Source organism: Hoplias malabaricus, chromosome 11, assembly GCF_029633855.1.
Source record: "Hoplias malabaricus isolate fHopMal1 chromosome 11, fHopMal1.hap1, whole genome shotgun sequence".
Taxonomy (NCBI): Eukaryota; Metazoa; Chordata; class Actinopteri; order Characiformes; family Erythrinidae; genus Hoplias; species Hoplias malabaricus.
Genome location: NC_089810.1, coordinates 29,341,268 through 29,361,132, shown reverse-complemented (window position 1 = coordinate 29,361,132; position 19,865 = coordinate 29,341,268). Strand labels below are relative to the sequence as shown.

Genomic DNA, 19,865 nt, shown 5'->3' with positions numbered 1-19,865 from the left:
GGGGTTGGCATGGTGCTGCCTTGTTGCCTGCGGTAATCTGAGCAGGACAGAAAGCACACTGAGAAAGAGGAGGTCGTGCCAACATACTAATACCAAACAGATCGTCCAGATGAAGGCATGGGATATGTGCTGAGCCCTGGCTGAAGCCTGAATACCACAGCAGCCTAAAGGAATTCCTGCACAAATAGAGCGGGAAATCCTCCAAGACATGAGGCATATTAGAGTCAGACAAGAGAAACTGAGAATAAATTTTAGCCAAGCCTGGATGGTCATGGCACTGTCCTCTTTATGAGGCCAATATATTGGCAACATAAGCCTTGGACAAAAATATTTACAGTATTTTGTGGCAGGGTTTTTTTGTGCCTTCTTGACATCAAAACATACAGAAATTCCTTTGGTAAAATTACATTACCCCAGCTCCCCACACAAAACTAATTTAGTACAAGTAGGCCTATAGATGATTCTGGAGAACTGTCCTCACAGCAAAAAACTACTACTTTTCTACCGATTGTGTTCATTCAGATACTCTGGCCTTTTTGTAAGTTTAAGGGAATTGTAAGTTTAATGTTCTTGTATATTTTAAGGTGGATTGGAAATGTTTGAGTAAGTAGCTGTTGCTTGTTTCTTGTTGAATTTTAACTTCCCTGTAAGATTTTACTCACTGTTTGAATTACCACAGAAACTCTTTTGTAACTTTTGTAACTCTTTGGGAAAATTAGCGATGATTTCCCAAAGTTGTAAGATTTTACTCACTGTTTGAATTACCACAGAAACTCTTTTTTTTGCTCTGTGTTTACTTTTATGCAGTTTGTGCTCTTTCAACTTTGGCATCAGTTCCACCTTAAATAATCAGAAACAGCAAAAATAATTCAATATTACCCACCTATGGAGCAAGAATAAAGCAACATCATCATCCCTTTTCATACTTTTCAACATTCCATACTTTTCTACCATCCCCACACACAGGTTGGTTTCCCATTTACCCAGTCAGAATACATTCAACTAACTTATCCCAGTGCCCAAATAAATCTGAGAACTAGCGAATGGTGTAAAAGTTTATTGTATTAAAATTGCAAACATCATCTTTAATTGTAAAATAGTCAACACACATATAGGTCCTTGGAAAGAGTCTTTTAATGATCTAAAATAAATCCCATTAATGTTCAATCTGGATCTCTGTCTCAAGGATTTCGGCATGTTGTACAACATGGCACAATTCGTAGGTGCTGATATCTCATTATTCAGTAAATATTCAGGGATTACTCAGACTGGCCCCACAGGCTAAGACCAAAACCATTATCAGCAGCTGCTATGGGGTAAACAAGTGAAATGAGTAGCTTAGTGACCAACACTGCTGTCCAGCAGATGGCAAAAAGGGGTTTGACTCCCTGGTTAGACAAAAACACCATGCTACACTAAAAGGAGTCCTAGAGCAAAAGTCCCAACTACATGATTTATCATACAGTTTGCAGGCGCTCTTTATATTGCATGAATCTGTAGCACTTTACAGCAATGTTCATCAAGTCTCAAGTAAATAATTTGATAAGGTAAGTGTAGTGTAAAAATAATATGTTGATACATTTGGATTAAATATGTATAAAAATGTGTAAAACTCTCTCTCTCTCTCTACATATAAACATGTTATATGTGATAACTCTCATCAAGAGCAAGCTAAAAGCAACATCACTTTTGTCCTGTATAGTATATATTCCACTAAGTCATGTGTAAAGTAATATGTCAAGCCAGAGTAAGCTGTGGGTAAAGAAATGGAAAAGAACTGTATTGTATGAAGAGCTGGAGTGATGGCTAAGCACCTAGTATAATTAAACAGACCTATCCAGATGTGTTTTCAGACGCCTTATGAAGTTTGATGTGGTCTTGTTTCCCACATTCGTTACATGTTGCCAGTTTTCTTTTATATCTCAGGATTTTAAACTCACCACCATGATGTTGCCACTAAAGTGAAGCTACACTGCCCTGTATACACTTGCTCACCGGTATCCAATATCACGCTCAAAATGGCAATGGCAATGCACAATTAGAGAGAGAGAGAGAGAGAGGGAGAGAAAGGTAAGAAATTATTTTGATAAGTTGAGTCATGAGTCATTAGGGATGAGTTACAAGTAGGGTCTGAAGTCTGTATGCGATTTAAATGTGACCCGAACTTGAGTCACAAAATTGAGTGCTCAACATTGCCACTTCATAATAAATACACCTATAATAAATACACCTATAAAGGTTTATACATGGTCTAAAGTCTGTTTATATCTGTTAATGGTTATTAGTTAAGTTGTTAATACATTAAAAGTAATTAATAATCAGTTTTAACACATAGATAAGAAGGGTAACAGTTGTTGTTTGCCAAATAGTGATCCCACATTCATCTGCGCTGTTAAACCTCAGATGTTGTCTCCATCAGTCTGCATTAAGCCTGTCAGCTTCAGCACATATTTGTTAATAAGTTTAACCATTTAACAACCAACAGAGTGTCTCTGATAAACAAATTAATCTAATGGCTTAGTTCCTTGCTACGCATTGTGCCGCTGAGGTTGGCTCAACTGGAGAATCAAACACAAATTTCCTGCCTCTGAACCTCCCTCATCTATGATGAGTCCACAAGCCTCTTCTGCTGCTCAAGACCCATGTATTGATGGAGGAGAAGATGGGGCATCATGATACAACACACCATTTTGTAACACCCCCTGCAGTAACTGGAGGCTAGCTCAGGGGCAGTGCTGGGAGCAAGGACACTTCAGACAGAAGACAATCAATCTGGGAACATTCTGACCTGTTCTAAATGTGATGCCCACCACTCCACAGCTCCAAAGTCTGGTGTCCAGAGATGGTACATTTATAAGAGACAATTCACACATTCCACTGGAGGTCTTCCCCTGACCTAACAGTTCAGTACTAATGGAAGAGTTCATGAGAGGTCATTATGTTCTGAATGCAGAAATAAAGATTGAGTTGATTATTGTTTGTAAAAGATGTGGGAAGTGATTAGCAGTCCACTACACTCTTCCACCTGGGACACTGCATGGGACAAGATGTGTGTGTGTGTGTGTGTGTGTGTGTGTGTGTGTGTGTGTGTGTAAGTGCTTCATTCAGTTTTCACTATTAGCTATATATTAACTTTCTATTCTTCATTTTGTATTATCGTCACTCGTGTCACGGTTTTGTTATGGTTTCTAGCCCAAATGTGGTGCTGCAAGTAGTGTCACTTCTACACAGCTCTAGGGTCTCTGGGTCTGGGGTTCATTCCACACCCTCTGTCTACATGGGATTCCTGCTGATGTTCCAGTGTCCTCCCACAGTCCAAAAACACAGGCTGGTAAGTGATGTCCTATAATGCCCTTTTGCTCAGTGATTCTGTGTAGACTCTGCACCACTGTGCCCCTGACCAGGATGAAGGTTTTGCTGAGTGTGAATGAATATTATGACCACCTCCTTGTTTCTACACTCACTGAGAATACAGGAGAACTTTGTAGTTTTACAAGTACTAGTCTTTTGATCTTTTGATTCATATACACTTAAAACCAATGGTTTGCATGAAATTAAATCTCCATCCAGGTTTACAATTTGAGAATGAGTTAATGTTTCTCAAATTATATCTCTGGATATAGATTATTTAATTTAATGCAAACCTTTGCTGTATGCTACGCACACACACACACACACACAAACACCCTACACATTATATGTCCAATCATTTGTGGAAACCCCTTCTAATGAATACATTCATTAGAACTTTTGTTCCAGTTTTTGCTGACACAGATGTGCAAATGTACAAACACTGGTGTCTAGTCCCTGCAGAAGGTATAGGACTAAGTATAGGACTCTTTGGAGCAGATAAACATAAAAGTACTGGCACCATGCATGGGCTACAGGGGTATAAAGCCCTCCAGCCTTGAAGCAGTGGAACTGTGTTCTTCATCCAACATTTTGGGATAAGTATACACTTTTAAAGAGAGAGGGTTTTTGCAGTTAATGTGATGGGTAGAAATAATATATTCATTTCTGGCAGTCAGAGCAGGCAAACCTGAGGGTCTAAGCGGAGCTTTAACGATTTGTGGTGCAGTATTTGAAAATCTCCATCCAATCACCTTCATTCCTGTGTGTAGGCTGGTAGCCAATGGCATTTCTTCTGCCTCAAAAGTATTGTTGCCTCCAAAACTGTTTTGAGTATGGGTTTTGCACAATTGCAGTTAACCATGTGTTCTATATAGAGCTACTTCCATTCTGAAAAGGTCTTTTCCCTGATGAAATGGTTTTTCAGACTGAATGAGTAAAGTGTTAATATGGTTCTACATAGTACCTTTTTGAATACGATCCTGTAGCACTGAAAAGTGTTGATATCAAGTCCTATCTTTTCTAACACAAAGACAAAAGCAGACAAACTCTTATTTTATATACCCTTGTTTTAAAAAGAATGAATGAATAAGCAGGTGTCCCATTACTTCTGTGGATATTGTGTAAATGCGAGTGTGTGTGTGTGTGAGTGTGTGTGTGTGTCAGTTCTGGATTTGGCTGTTGGGGCTTATTTGATGCACCATGAAACTGAGCGCGTGCATACACACACTCGCGCGCGTGTACACGCACAGAGAAGTGCACGCTCTCTCTCTCTCTCTCTCTCTCTCTCTCTCTCTCTCTCTCACTCACTCACTCACTCACTCGCTCCGTCCTCTTGATGCAGCAGTTCCAGCTGTGGAATCTCTCTTACACACACACACACACACGTGTACGAACGCACTCTTACACAGATATACATACACACACAAACACACACCGAGCGCGCGGGAAGCCGAGGAAACCGAGTGCGAGGTGCGCGCACGCTCTCCTCGTCTTTCTCGCGGCTTTTGATGGACGGCTGAGCGCTCGGTGATGCCCATTTATATCATCGACCGCAAATTTCCAGAGACCCCTGGTGAGTACGGATTGAGTGCGTTTTGTTGTGCTACGAAAAACGCACGCGTCAAAGTTTCTGTTTTGTTTCTCTGTCCGCGTGCATACATACAGCTACTTACGCTGTTTAAAGCTAACGTGTCCGAAGTGCTCGTGCACGCGCATGGGGATGGAGGTCCTGGTGGTTCAACTCCAATTCCATTACATCCATAATAATGCAGTTAATTAGCCTTGTTAATAACATGTAATTAGTAATTACACGTGTATAAGCTGGTTATTACAAAGGCAGTTGGGATCTAAAGTGCTTAGTGCTATGGATTATTGTAATATCTGCTCTGGGGCTAATCTGTCAAATAATAAGAAGAGTGAAGATATCAGCTCCTTTCTGATTCGTTTTTTTTTTTCCTGGACTCCATGATTTCTGCTTTTCTGAGGGCTCAATGGAAGCAGCTGCAGAGTTTGGTCTGTGTTAAGGTTTGCTTCTCTGTCTGTGGACAGCTGCTGATGAGGGGCTTCTGAAGATTTGGTGGGATTTGGCATCTGGAGCTGAAGCAGCTTCGTGTTGCCAAGCTTTCTGGGATGATATTTTACTTCAGTTCACTTCATATCACTTTAATTCAGTTCTGTTCAGTTTAGTTCAGTTCATCCCCAGTGATCAATAGCAAACTGAAATTCATCATAAACAATGGGAATGTCTGGAGCAACTGGCTCTGAAGCATTGCTCTCCAACAGTGACAATGTTACTGTGTTCTCTGGGTGACGGAGCTCCATTTCTGGGATCCATCTTCACATTTGATAGAAAATCAAGTGATTTTGACCCAGAATCACCCACCATCAGATCCTCACAGCATATTCCCTATAAATACATTTAGAAATGCCAGATAAGCAGGTAGGTGAGGTGTTCACTTTTGACCTTTTATTGTACACACCAACTGATGACCAAATGACCAGACTGTAATTCTACAGACTGCATCTGCTCTTAGATATTAAGAGGTTTGAAATGGAGGACTGTGTAATGCAGATATGCGACTACAGTCATTACACACTAACAATAGGATGAGACAACGTCTTACCAGAGCTGTGCTTAAGGACTTTCAGACAACTTTAAGCCCAGGGGCTTTGCTGATTTAGAGTCACCTTATATGTGTATCTTATTTATTTACTGACCACAGAAAAATCAGTCAACATTTGTCCAAAGAGATGGACTGTATACAGTCAGTACAGAAGATGGAGATGAATATTGCGTTTGAATAGTATTGGAATATTCCTTTAAAGCAACACTATGCACTATTTTACATTAGATTTACAGCTTCAAAGTCACTGTGATGCTTCACTGACCTGCAATAGGGAGAATAGAGTTACTTCAGGCTCAGGACTTTAGAAACTGCACTGTGTAACTTTGGGAAGGAGGATAGGAAACTACTGAACTCCCTCTCCCTTCCCACGGATTCCAGTACAGGGCTGTAAGAATGAATTACACTACGAGGAGCTCCTGGAAAAAACAAATAAACAAAAAAAAAACAAAAACAAAAACAAAAAAACGTACCTAGGAATCTTTTAAGACAGTAGACATAGAGATAAGGTTTAAGCCTGGTCCTGGACCATATTGCTGCGAAGTTCAAAACTAGGTTTAAGCTCTGTCCGGGAAACCAAACTCCGAATGCAGCAGTGCTTAATTTAGATTCAGGACCCTCAAGAGTGTGTGTTTGTTTTTGTAAGTGTTGAGTAGTGTGCAAAGTTAGAGCAGCCCTTGTGCAATGTTTCTGTTGATTTTATTTTCATTGAAAAGTGTAGGTACAGCACATTGTCTGTTCATTTATGAGGTTAAAATACAGCAGGAAAAAAAAAAGTAAAATATATGTGCCCAAACTTTTGCCCTTGCCCATGCTTAATTTTTAAAATGTCACACTCTGTAAATAAACAGCAATGCTGCTTTAAAATGTGCAGAGTGTAGTTTTGCTCAGATAAGCAACAAAACATGTAATTTGAGAGAGGGTGCCAAAACTTTTGCGCACAGCCATGTGTGGTGAGTCAGTTCTCAGAAGTGTGTGACGATGGTGTTTTTACCATGTGTGTGACTTCTGCTATTGGATCTGTGAGTGGAGTTCTCTGGGAGAGTTAGTCAATTCCTGTGTGTGCATGTGTTTGTGTGTATGTGTCTACCACCAGTATTTCACCTTGTGGGGACCAAAACCTGTTTACATACTTAAGGTTAGTGTAAGTCTAGGGTTAGTCTTTAAGTAAGTGTTGATGTTAGGGTGTAGATATTTGGGTTAAGGTTGGTGATAGGCATGGTTCCAATTACAGTAGCGATTGGTGGTGGTAGGCTGGGGTTCTAACCCTCCCATTAAGACTTGAACACCCCCACCCCCTTATGCATCCTTGTATGTATCCTTCTTATGTAATACTACTTCTTTTGTTACTTGCCTAAACCTTCTACTAATCTATAATCATAGCCTAACCCCTCCTCTAACACTCACACTAACACGAGAGTGTTAGGGTGGAGGGTGGGGGGGGGGGTGTCAGATTTTCTTGGGGATGTGAAGGGAAACCAGTACAGAGCAGGTGTGTTCTTCAGTGAAGTCTTACAATCCTTACAGTAAACCAGCAGATGTTATCTAATGTGTTTATGAAACCCTAATGTCAGTAAACGAGTCATAAAATAGAAAGCGGCTCAGTCTGAAATGTTAGGCTTCCTCTCTCTGCTCAAAGCAAAACACTGAAAAAGAGCCTTCCAAATTTGAAAATAATGAAACAGATGAGGATATTGCTTTATATGTGCTATATTTAAAAAAAAACAAATCTGAAAAAATTATCTAAAATAAATGTCTGAAACAAAATAAATATGTCAATATTACCCGTCTATGGAGCAGGTATCAAGCAATATCCTGATCTCTCTTCTACATTTGGAGGGCTCTTTGCTGTTTTGCTGAAAGAGAAGAAGCCTAGCATGTCTGACCAGTCCACTAACACTAGTGTTTCGTAAACACATTAGACCAGTTTTCAGCTCATAGACAGACACTAGAGCAGCAAAGGAAACATCTGAATTTTATTTTAAAAAAGTGTTTGTTTTTTTATTACAGTTGTGGACGTTGATTTTAAGGTTGTAGTTGTTAAGCCAGAGAAGGCATATTTTATTGTAAGTAGAAAAGTCTAAGTGAGCTTGTTAAATACACTGTATTTATTGGCTTTGGAGATTCTGATTGGATTGTGTCATGGAGGAATAATAACATCTAGTTTACTGTAAGGATTGTAAGGCTTCTGTCCACTGAAACATGTGCCTGCTCTGTACCGGTCTCTCTTCACAGCCTTGAGAAAATGTGACCCGCCAGTTGTCACTGTGTAATTTGCACTCTGGTGTTAGTGTTAGAGTAGGGGTTAGGGTTGGGTAGGGGTAAGTGTAAAGACAGAGGTAGGTTAGGGTAATAAGGCAAAACTGAAAGTGAAAAAAGAATTAAATTAATTATTTTTGTTATTGACATTAGGGTTTACATAGGTTTATTGTCCACACAAGCATCGCGGAACCAATAAATGTGTGTGTGTGTGTGTGTGTGTGTGTGTGTGTGTGTATGTGCATGTTGTCTAGGAAAAATGGTGTCACACTGCCTTGCGCTCTGAGATCATGCACACACTACTAACAATCTGATTTGGAAACTCATTCAATCTGAAGGAGAGAGGTTTCTCTCTCTCTCACACATACACACACACACACACACACACACACACACACATTCACATAGTATACAAATGATGTGTGATGGGCAAGTACCAACCAAAGCTTCTTGCTGCGCTTTCACACTGTTCTCTCTCTCTGTCTCTCTTTCTCTCTCTCTCTCTCTCTCTCTCTCTCATTCTCTCTCTCTCACACACTCTCTCACTCACACACTCTCTCACTCAATCTCTCTCTCTCTCATTCTCTCACTCTCATTCTCTACTCAGACCCAGTGGTGGTTCCTGCCAAATCTCTCAGGGTGGGCAATGGTTGCAGTGATGGGTAGTTCACTGGGTAAATTAAGAGCAAGCCATGTAGACAAATGGCACACAAATTAATTAGACATACAGTGGCGCAGCAGGTAGTGTCGCAGTCACACAGCTCCTGGAGGTTGTGGGTTCGATTCCCGCTCTGGGTGACTGTCTGTGAGGAGTTGATGTGTTCTCCCCGTGTCCGCGTGGGTTTCCTCTCATAGTCCAAAAACACATGTTGGTAGGTGGATTGGTGACTTCAAAGTGTGAGTGAATGTGTGTGTGTCTGTGTTGCCCTGTGAAGGACTGGCGCCCCCTCCAGGGTGTATTCCCGCCTTGCGCCCAATGATTCCAGGTAGACTCTGGACCCACCATGACCCTGAATTGGATAAGCGGTTACAGATAATGAATGAATATAGTCAATATAATTGCATTGTACAAATTAATCAAGTAACTATCCCCACATTCTCGTGTAGCATTGAAGAGTTTTAGTTCTGTGGTCAACTCATATAGACATACCACCAGATTCATAAGATTCATAAAGCTTAAAACATAAAGCTTTCTCTTTATTTACACACTGTGCAGTGGATAACTTGGTCCAGGAGTTCATTATAAATGTCTTCTTTAATAAAGTTACTTTGTCTCTACAGTGACAGAACAATCATTAACAAATAGTAGTCATTAATAATTTGGCAGTTACTTTCCCTCCCAAATATTTTGATGTGCCATGTAACATTTGTTTAGGAGATCCAGAATAAAGGGTTTTGTGAAGTTTACAGGAGCCATACTGACCAGATCGCTAGCTGCTCTCTCTATAAGGCTCTTGCTGCTCCGGGTATCCATACACAGTTGTGCCTGAAATTAATCAGAGCGTTATTCACGATACACTTCACTGCATGGTGAGCAATGTAGGGAATAGTGCAGGGGGCCATTTGGAACATACATCATATTGTGCATGAGACCATGTTGGGGCGAGCCCTGCTGGAACCTGTGGAGTATGAACTGAGGGCTCTGCAGCTCGAAAAAAAAAGAGCCTTAACATGAGAGTCTGTGAGAGGGGCCATGTGTGATTTTCCACCATCTTGAAATGGTCCACCCCAAAAAAAGCAGTACTATAGGTAACAGAACCTAATGCTGTTTGGATGTGATAATCAGAGGTGGGACTGTAGAAAAACTATTCTTAGGCAGAGAAGGAATTAATCTCTATTTTTTCTTCAGTTCTATACACATCCATAGCTGTTTAAATGCATCCTATTATTGTAAGAACACATAATAACTATGGGTCTGAAAAGATGTGTGGTTAAAAAAAAAGGAAATTACTGAGAAAGGGAAATAAACCCAAAAGAAGAACAAATCAAGAAGCTGCTGGTGTTCATACACCCCCAGAGCCCAGACCTCAACAGTAGACAAATGAAATTACTCCAATTTTGAAAGAGTGATTTCCAGTTTGTTAATGCTACTTTTGATCTGAGCTGATTAGCCCATTTTTTATTTTAGCCCTGAGGCTGATTAGCTACCCTCTCCCCCTGCACACCCCCCCACCCCCCACAGGAATGTAAATCATTCCTGTGAAATCATTCTTGTGGCTACATGCTGTAGGTGTTTTTTCCAGGAGTGCCGGGTTCTCCATGAGGGTGTGTGTTTCAGAATGATACTGTGCACATGGTGACACATTGACAAAACACACACCCATCCAATCGTATCAGATTCCTCAAACGTATACACTCAGCCCACAGCTGGAGTACTGTAGCTCAAGTGCTCAAGTTTCTGATGAGATTTTTCTGATCTATAACTTCACACACTTCAGAAGAGCCAGGACCTCTCAGACAAACCTCTGGAGTTTGAAAAGTTAAGGGACTCTCTGTGGCTCAGTGATATCTAAACATTAATAAGGTTCTTCAGAGACTGAATTCAGCTTAGTCCTGGTGCAATTCTTGTAGAGTGAATGCATTGGTACCTGGTCTTAAGGTACATCTGATATTTTGTCTGAAACTAAGGCCCCATCCAGACATATTCAGATGTTTTAAAAACCAGGTCTTTGTCTTTTCCAAAGCCCTGCGTTCAATGTTTTCAGAAACGCCATCTAAGGTGGAGGTTTTTGAAAACTCCTTTGCAAGTGGTTGCAACTTTTTTCATATTCCTCTGGATGTGGATATTTTCAAGAATGGAAAGGTGGTAGAAATTTGTGCTGTGCTACCATTAGTATATGAAATAATTGCTAAAAATGCACATACTGAAATATCTGGTCCCCTAATATAGAGAAGATGATTCTGGTTCTGGTGTTGTTGGATGGAGCTCTGTCATGCTGAAAAACACAGCTCCACTGCAAAACTGCCAAGTGCTGGTGGTGAGGGCAGGGTTAACAGCCTACTAACCCAAGCATATTATTGGGCATGGTTACCTTAGCTTCTATTTTCATTTCATCTCATTCAATAAAGATAATTTTTGTGTGTGCACATCTCAAGACAGGAATAGGTGCACCTTACACATTGTACACACAAAAGTATAACAGTGTTCATGCAAATAGTTCTAGTTAAAGGGGACATTGTGGGGAAATGCTGTTCTGTGGTTTGTTTATGTTCAGAAGTCTTTTAAGGGGAATGCTAGATTTAAGGAGGAAAAAAAAAACTACTTATTTGTATGTTTTTCACTGTTTGATTTATCACAGATTTGTACCGTGTTGCTCTTTTTTTTGTTTGTTTGTTTTGTTTTTCTTTTGACCTGTATTTATTACATTCATGCTGTTAGCACACTTCTGAATGTAGAGTTTGATTGACAGCAAAATTAAATATATTTACCCACCTATTGAGCAGGAAAAGGGCAATGTCCTCATCTCAGTTCATTCTTTTCAATGTTCTTTTTTGTCTAAAAATCTCCAAAATGCAGGGTTGTTTGCCATGGGCAGTGAGAGAAAGCCTTGCATTCCGGACTGAGATAGTGGTCCTGCCGCTAACCCCCCCCCCCACCATTTACAGACACTAGTGTTTTGTAAACATATTAGACTAGTTATAGAGCATGCTAAAATACAGGAAATCTATCCACATGTGAGGAAAAAACCTTCAAAAAAAATTTTAAAATCAAGAACATCGACTTTAAGCGAATCCTCCATAATACATCATTTGCAGAGTTTGGGTTTGGCAGGATGTTTAACAAAATAAAAAGAAGCAAGCACAGACACCGATTGATTCATACCCAGTTTAATTAGATGTTTACCACTGAGGCCTCTGGATTTTGAAGGGCATGTGTCGTACACTATGGAATGCATTACTCATTAATTAATTTACGTTGTAAACTGACACATTGACTGCTATAAATCTGGGAGAGAAGTATCTGGAGAAATGTTCTTAGTACTCTGCCTGAGGTCCAAGTGTAAGATCATGGTCTTGACGTAACATCATACACCCAACAGCTATTCCATTAAAATTACCTCCTTGTTGCTACACTCACTGTCCATTCATCAGCTCCACTGATTATACAGGGGCACTTTGTATCTGTGGCTCTGTATACTTTGTTACATGCATTGCACCCTGTTCTTCAGTGGTCAAGGCCCATAGAGGACCACAACAGGTTAGATGTCTTGTGGGTTGTAGGCCATTCCTGGCCCAGTAGAGACTTTGATGCAGTGATGTCTTAGTGTGTGTTACACTGCTACGAGTGGATCAGACACAGCATGCCTGCGCCACACACTTTAAAGGCGCTTTTCCAATGCATGGTATAGGCTCAGCTCAGCATGGCTCTACACACTTTCCCCTGGTCACTTTTCCAGTACTTTTCCAACCACAGTAACATTGGAGGTAATATTAGGCACTTTCTGCTTGGCATGTATTCACGTGGTGTTGTTTTTCTAGAGATACAAAGTGCATTTGTATTGTCAGTGGATCTGAGAAAATTGACAATAAATGTAAAAAAAAGAAGTTCAGTACTGGCTGCAAGATATAAACCTGCAAGTTTTAACATTTTGCATGTGTAAATATCCCTCTCACTAGCGCAGATGTGCTCATGCACTGATCATAAACCCACATTGTCGTTTTTTCACTCTCAAATGGTTTTTCTCTTTTGATTTTAAAATTCCCCTCTTGCGCCAAGCTCTTTTACCTCAGGCTCTTTCTGTGCTTGAGAGCACTTTTCGTGCTCGCACTATGAAATGGGAAGGGTTTTGACAGTTTGAGGGCGGGGTCAGGGCCATGAATGCTATTGGCTGATGTTTCCTGGTTGTGTGACTACCAAAGACAAAGGCTGTATACGACCCGCCTAAGCTCGGCGTCTCTGCACAGGTGGAATACAAAGTAAACATGGCTAGTGAACAGGAGCTGACTCCCGAACAATCAATTCTTTGTGCATCTGGAAATATGAATGGACTTTTGGCAAATGATTCAGAGAGTCAGACCTCTGAGTCGACTCTGTCTCAGATTCCTAATGCCTTCTTGCAGCGAATAAATTATCTACATGTTTATCACTTATTACTATGATCTTAACTCACTGTAAACTATGGAGTATGACCCTATCCCAACTCATTTATTTTAATTTATGGCTCTGGTGCTGTCTTGGGAAAACAGCAGCTCTGGGAACCATAAAAGTTCTCCTAGTAGGCAGGCCATATACAGTTTATGAGGTGGGCAGTCACAGAAGTGGAAAAGAGGAAACTTCAAGAGGCTAAAAAATATTCAATAATGAAAAAAAGACAGTTTGAGAGTGAGATTATAATGAGTGCGTGCACAATTCAACTTTGTGCTTGCGAGTTTCACTTTTGCATTTGCAAAAGGGATATTTACACACATTCTTCACCTGGTGATATTGTGCTCTCTGTCCAGCTTACATCCAAAATTACATCTCTGTCCAGCTTTGGGCTGTAGAACTGTGGGACTATTTTCTCTGGAATAATGTTCACTCTGTATATTTGGGATGAGTTAGATTGATCCAGAACAAATCAACTCACGACATCAGAATGTGACCTCACAAATATTTCTGTTTAACTTCCAATGGAGAGGGACAAACTACCCATTAATACACTTCAGGCTGTGCTTTTGAAGGGGATTAGGAGTGAAGGATTATGGGCTTTTAATATCTTACACATTCATAGAAAATGATAGGCCTCTGTGAGCAAGCATCCGGGGAATCAAGAGAAGATGATGGACCCCGCAGACACACACAAATACCTCCAAAAGTACCACACCCTGCTCATCCTTGGAGGCTTAAGCTGACTACTCACATGCTTCCTAGTTCAAGTTCATATTCAAGTTCATATATTATTTAAAGGAACATTTACAGCTTCAAAAATCTTTCTGATGCTCAACTGACATGTAATAATGGGAATAGAGCCTCTGTCGTTACTACTCTGGGCACAGCACTGTACAAACTTTTAGAGGGTTGGTACTCCACCCTCTTTGATTTCAGGACAGTGATGTAAAAGTGAATTATCAGTGGAGACCAGGAGCAAATATACCAAATCTAACTTACTGTCCCTTTAAATAATCATAACCTGGATGTGAAAACCTGGAAAAGTGTTTGAGGTCACATGTAAACACTAGTAAATTTCCACCATTCCCTCTCCAAAATCCCATTCATGCAGTCCATTAATAGAAACAGGCCAGAATATCCCATTTTGAAATCACTGTTTTTGTGATGTCAGCGAGAGTACTGAGGAAGAGCAGCCAAAAAGAATAGCTTAATTTAAAAGTAAAGAAATATAAGTATGGATCCTAGACCCTGTAAAAACGCATCACATGTGGCTCGTGTTTGTAGTCTCTTACACACTAAAACAAATCCCATGGTCCAAAAACACACATTGGTAGGTGGATTGGTGACTCAAAAAGTGCCCCTAGGTGTGAATTAATGTGTGAGTGTATGTCGCTCTGTGAAGGACTGGAGCCCCACTTTAGGGTGTGTTCCTTGTAGCCTCCAGCCCCACCACGACCCTGAACTGGATAAGCGGTTGCAGACAATGAATGAATGAATTATTCTTCTTATTATGCTACACTTTGGGATATTTATGCTGCTGAGGCAAAGAGGCAGTTGTCCTCTGTGCTTCCGTGTTAGTGAGACCCTCTCCAGCACAGGGAGAGGAGCTGTGTTTGACATAAATTTATCCATCTTTCCCATTCATTTTCAGTAGTGCTGTGCTCTGAAACTAGACAATCAGTCTGTAATACGGCAAGCACACCAAAAAAATCACATGACTGCAACCCATGGATAACCTCATTATCCTCATTAGTGTCATGATGGGTCTGGATCCCACCTGGAATCACTGGTTGTAGGGCATGAGCACACCGTGGACAGGGTACTAGTCCACCAAAAGGCATTTTCTCATTGAAAGTTCAGATTTATAATGAATTTGAAAATGCTGGTCCATATGGCAACAATATGTCACCACTGAACTGAACAACGTGCTATGCACGCAATGGAAGTAAACCCAATGTAGTGCCATAAGGCATTCTACTTTCATCATCCAGACTTGAAAACAGAACCATATGCATAGCAGCTATTAATGCATAAGCATGTGTTTTAGTGTATAGTGAGGTAAGGAAATATGTGCCCAGTGTGGCACATGGCAGGTCATTCATTCACATGCAGTTTGTGTGCTGTCATAGGTCACATGGCATCAACTATAATTTATTAATAATAATACTAATCATGGTATCTATACCAGGGCCTCTGGGATGATTTGGAGTGGTATGGATTGATGGTTTAGAACCCACACCTTAGTCAATAGAAGTTAAGGGGCAACCAGTCATTTTCTGTCCCAAAGAGTAGCGTGCTCCATTAAGTAGGTCCCTCATATAGGTACAACCTGATTAAAGTTAATACAGAATCTCTGACACATCTGAGCCACTAGGTGTCAGTGTAATGGACGTTCCATAACATGAAGTAGCATTAATTATTTGCTGAACAGAGACGGGTCTTTTAAAATAGCTCTGAAGAAGAGATGTGGTTAGCTTACCACAGACACTCACTGCCCCCAACCCCCCTAAAAAACAATGTTCAAGAGAATTAACAATTGACAGATTATTGTTTTTAAGGTTTTTTTTTATAATATACACATTTTCTTTATGGAAATAAAGTTTGTACATATATGGACAATTCATACAACCATGTGTTTGACACTCTATAAAAGCAAACCTGTTGTGTACGTGTGTGTTCTTGTCTCTTGTTCCCTGCTTCAAAGGGAGACTTTAAGAGACTTTGCACCCAGGCTTTAGCTCCTCTCATCTCAACCACAGTACATAGGACCTACCCTTCTTCAGCCAGTCACTGCTGAAACTCAGGTGTGTATGTTTGTGTGTATGTGTGTGTGTGTTTGTGTGTGTGTGTGTGTGTGTGTGTGTGTGCGTGTGTGTGTGTGTGTGTGCATGTCATAGAGGGATCAAGGATTAATTGCCTGTTCAGATAAACGTAACAGCTCTCAGCAATCACTTGTCTGGCTCCTTTCTCTAAAGGCATTACAACAACGCAGTTGCAAAACGGACGCATTTACATTTCATTAACTCTAATATAGGTAATCTCTTCCAAAGAAATTGGGAAATTCATGCAAGTTAGAGGAGGCTTAGTCTTTCTCTCTAACTTTGACCATCTCTCTCTCGTCCTTCTCTCTCCCAGGTGAGTTGCTTCAGGCTGTTCCCGAAGGACAGCACGCCATGGCTGACAACAACATGCAGAAGAAAAAATCTCGCTGGACATCACTGGAGATCGGACTCCTGACGATCGTGTCCCTCCTCTTCATTGTGGTGGTGGCCCTCATCATCCTTTTTGCCACACAGAGTAGTGGCGGTGAGTACATGTTTGAATCTAGTGTGATCTCCTGCCAGCCGCGTATCTGGAGCTTTTACGGTCCCTTACCTACTGAGATGAATTTCAAGGCAAATTTGCCAGGATATTAGCAGGATTAGGGGGAGGCTTACATTCCCAGAAACTGGCAAATCCTCTTGAACAGCGGGGAATTTGCTGGCCAGTGTACTTTCTATGTGTACTGCATTGTGTTGTGTTGTGTTTTTTAAAGTGAAGCAGAGCGGGGTGCACCTGCATTACACCAATGTGCTGGGCAACAGTCAAAATTACATCACCTCCTTCCTTTAACAAAATGTAATTTATCTGCCAAGACTTGACTGGTACCCAATGTTAGCTTGATTCAAAATGTGACAAGTTGTTAAATACAGACAAATAGATTTGTATTTGTGGTTTCTAACACTGTATGACAGATTGTTTTCTATAAATATGGGCTAAAATTTGAAAACAATTCAGGCTACAAAATGGCTTCTACCAATACTCCATAATACTGCCCTGTTTTAATTCAAATTGTTTATATTCATTATATTTTATAATTTTATTTACTATTTTATCAGTAGTATTATTTGTTTATGTCTTTTAGCTATTATATGTTTTGCTTTTATATTTTAACTGCACTTTGAGATGCTCTGTACATGAAAAGTGCTTAATAAATAAAATATATTATTATTATTATTATTGTTATTATTATATATGTATAACAAATAATGTCAGATTTCACAAGTGAATTCTATCTACTTAAAAGAAATGATATAACTTCTCTCTTTCAAATTTGTGGGAGAGAAATAAACTAAAAAAAATTAAACTAAATTTATTTCCAGCTAGAACTTCTGTCAGATTATATGCCAAAAACTGTAAGATCCCTTAGAATGTTATTTATTAAATTCTGACAATGACTTTCAATGAGTTAGGAAGGACACTGGAAGGACAGGAATCCTCCTGGGCCTCAGGAGGGTGCGTATAGGGTGTTGAAAGCAAAGCAAAGACACTGTTAAAATCATAAGAAGCCAGTGACTGGTCTATGGTGGTATGATTCAGCAGAAATATGCACATGTTTCCATAGCTGGGAACTGAATTATTATATTTGTTCCAATATATTCTTGAACACAAGCATGTGGTTTGTGGCTGTTTTTCCTGTGTGTGCCCAAATCCTTCTAAAATCTCTCAAAAGCTTAATAGTAAATCCAAAATTGACATGTTACACTATATTGAGAAGACAAGCAATTTTCAAGCAATGACGACTAGTCTGAAACATGTCAGATGTGGAAATAGTTTTGGAACATCACTCATATTTTTATGTATATCCATGAAGGCATAAAGCTCCCTGCAGTATTTCTTTAAGTTGTATCATGTCTCCGAATGAGATGCATAGTCACGTTTTCATTTTAGTGAATGCTTGTCTGACTCCCAGTCTCTTGTTGCTCATGAATCTGTTCTTATCTTGACAGCTTGTTTAATAAATAAAATCTAATTCCATGCAGCTCTCGGCAGCTGCTAAGATTAAGCTTCTTCCTAATCCTCACTTCTCTGTCATTATCCTACGGGATGTTTAAACAGTAAAGCAGTATGCAGAAGGATGTAGTTATCCACACACATGATCTCACACCCTGTGTGTGAGAGGGCACCTGAAGGGTAAAAGTAAGGCTAGATAAGAAAGAGTGGGGACTATATCCATGTTGAGATGTTGAGAATGAGGACTGTGAACAGGTAAAAAGGAGATTCAGGAACAGATTTGAATCAAGTATTTACATTTAGAGAATATTATACATATTAGGGAATGCCATAGAATGTGGGAGAATGGGAAATGGGATTAAAATTCTAACTATTAAAAATAAGGCCTGGGAATGAGGCAGAAAGTAGGATATTGGGGACTGAGATTAAGTTTCAGAATTAGAAAGTAGGGACTAGGAAAGAGGTATGAATGGGGACTGGAACTGAGTTTGGGAATCAGAGAATACAAACTGGGAATAGCGCTTGTGGTGTGAGAAACAAAATAAAGAACAAGGTTTTGTGTGGAAATACAGGGACTAAGAACAGTATTCCAAATTTGGACAGCTAGAATAAGTATGGGGATGAATGCAATGGCAAACATGGTGTTGAGAGAACAGAGATGGGGCTCAGGGGACATGAAATTAGTTGGGGAAGTCACAGTGGGGCAGATGAGGTGAAGTGACAGAGCACTGATGACTGGAAGGGCAATAAAGTGGCATATGAATTGTGTAATAAGCTCAGACTCAGCCAGGTGAACCATTTTGTTAATCACTTTTTTTGTCAAGCTTTAACCCTTCAAAAAACACAGTCAGGGTCCTATGAATTTACTGTCATGTCACTGATCAGCCCAAATAATTATGTTCATAATTCATGCAGAATTATTATTATTATTATTATAATAAAATAAGTCATTTGCCCTCTGAAGCATTAACCTCCTGCATGTCTTGATCTGTCATAGATGGTGTTTGCACAACAGCTGACTGCACACAGTCAGGTAAGGACATTCCACAAAACCCTACAAGCACGTTGGCTCAAATAACACAATAATTCGAGAACACCAGGAATTCAAGGAGAGCTCTCAGATTTCAATTACTGTAGCAGATACAGGTTAATCATGAATACTTAAAAAAAATATCACCACTTGATGCAAGGGTGTGGACCTCTAGATCTGTAACAAAAAAAAAAGCATCTGAAAACCCTGCCCTTATCTGTCTTTGGCCTTTCAGCATCCCGTCTCATTGAAAACATGGATACTTCAGTCAACCCCTGTGATAACTTCTATCAGTATGCCTGTGGAGGCTGGCTGAAGAAGAACATCATTCCAGAGACCAGCTCACGCTACAGCACATTCGATATCCTCCGGGACGAACTGGAGGTGGTGCTGAAAGGTAAAGCCTCTCCTATATGAAAACAAGCCAGAGATGAATTCTTGGAAGTGTTTTTTTTTTTTTTTTTTTTTTTTTAATGTTTTTTTTAAATGATGAATTTCACAATGACATTTGGATTTACTTGTTTCACGAAAGAAATGTGGAGAGCCAGACATAGATTAACTGGTAAAAACTGAGATGTTATCTCATGGTTGAAGCAAATTAATTTGAAGACAGAGGAATTTTGTGCTGAAAATTCATAATGAGAAAAACTGCTGTTGATTAAAACATCTGTGTGGGGTTGAAACATATCATTCTGTATCTCTAAGTTATCCATGGGTTTAAACTGACATCACAGTAGCC

The 19,865-nt window shown here is 40.0% G+C and overlaps 1 protein-coding gene across 1 annotated transcript in view; it reads left to right on the top strand.

The window, feature by feature from the left end:
• The first annotated feature begins 4,876 nt into the window (after positions 1 to 4,876).
• LOC136709859 (neprilysin-like) overlaps positions 4,877 to 19,865 on the top strand; it is a 65,320-nt gene continuing 50,331 nt past the window's right edge. The window contains exons 1-4 of the mRNA XM_066685400.1: positions 4,877 to 4,924; positions 16,459 to 16,629; positions 19,094 to 19,129; positions 19,362 to 19,523. Coding sequence (XP_066541497.1) covers positions 4,882 to 4,924; positions 16,459 to 16,629; positions 19,094 to 19,129; positions 19,362 to 19,523 — 412 coding nt within the window. The 5' untranslated portion in view covers positions 4,877 to 4,881. The remainder of the gene's footprint in view (positions 4,925 to 16,458; positions 16,630 to 19,093; positions 19,130 to 19,361; positions 19,524 to 19,865) is intronic.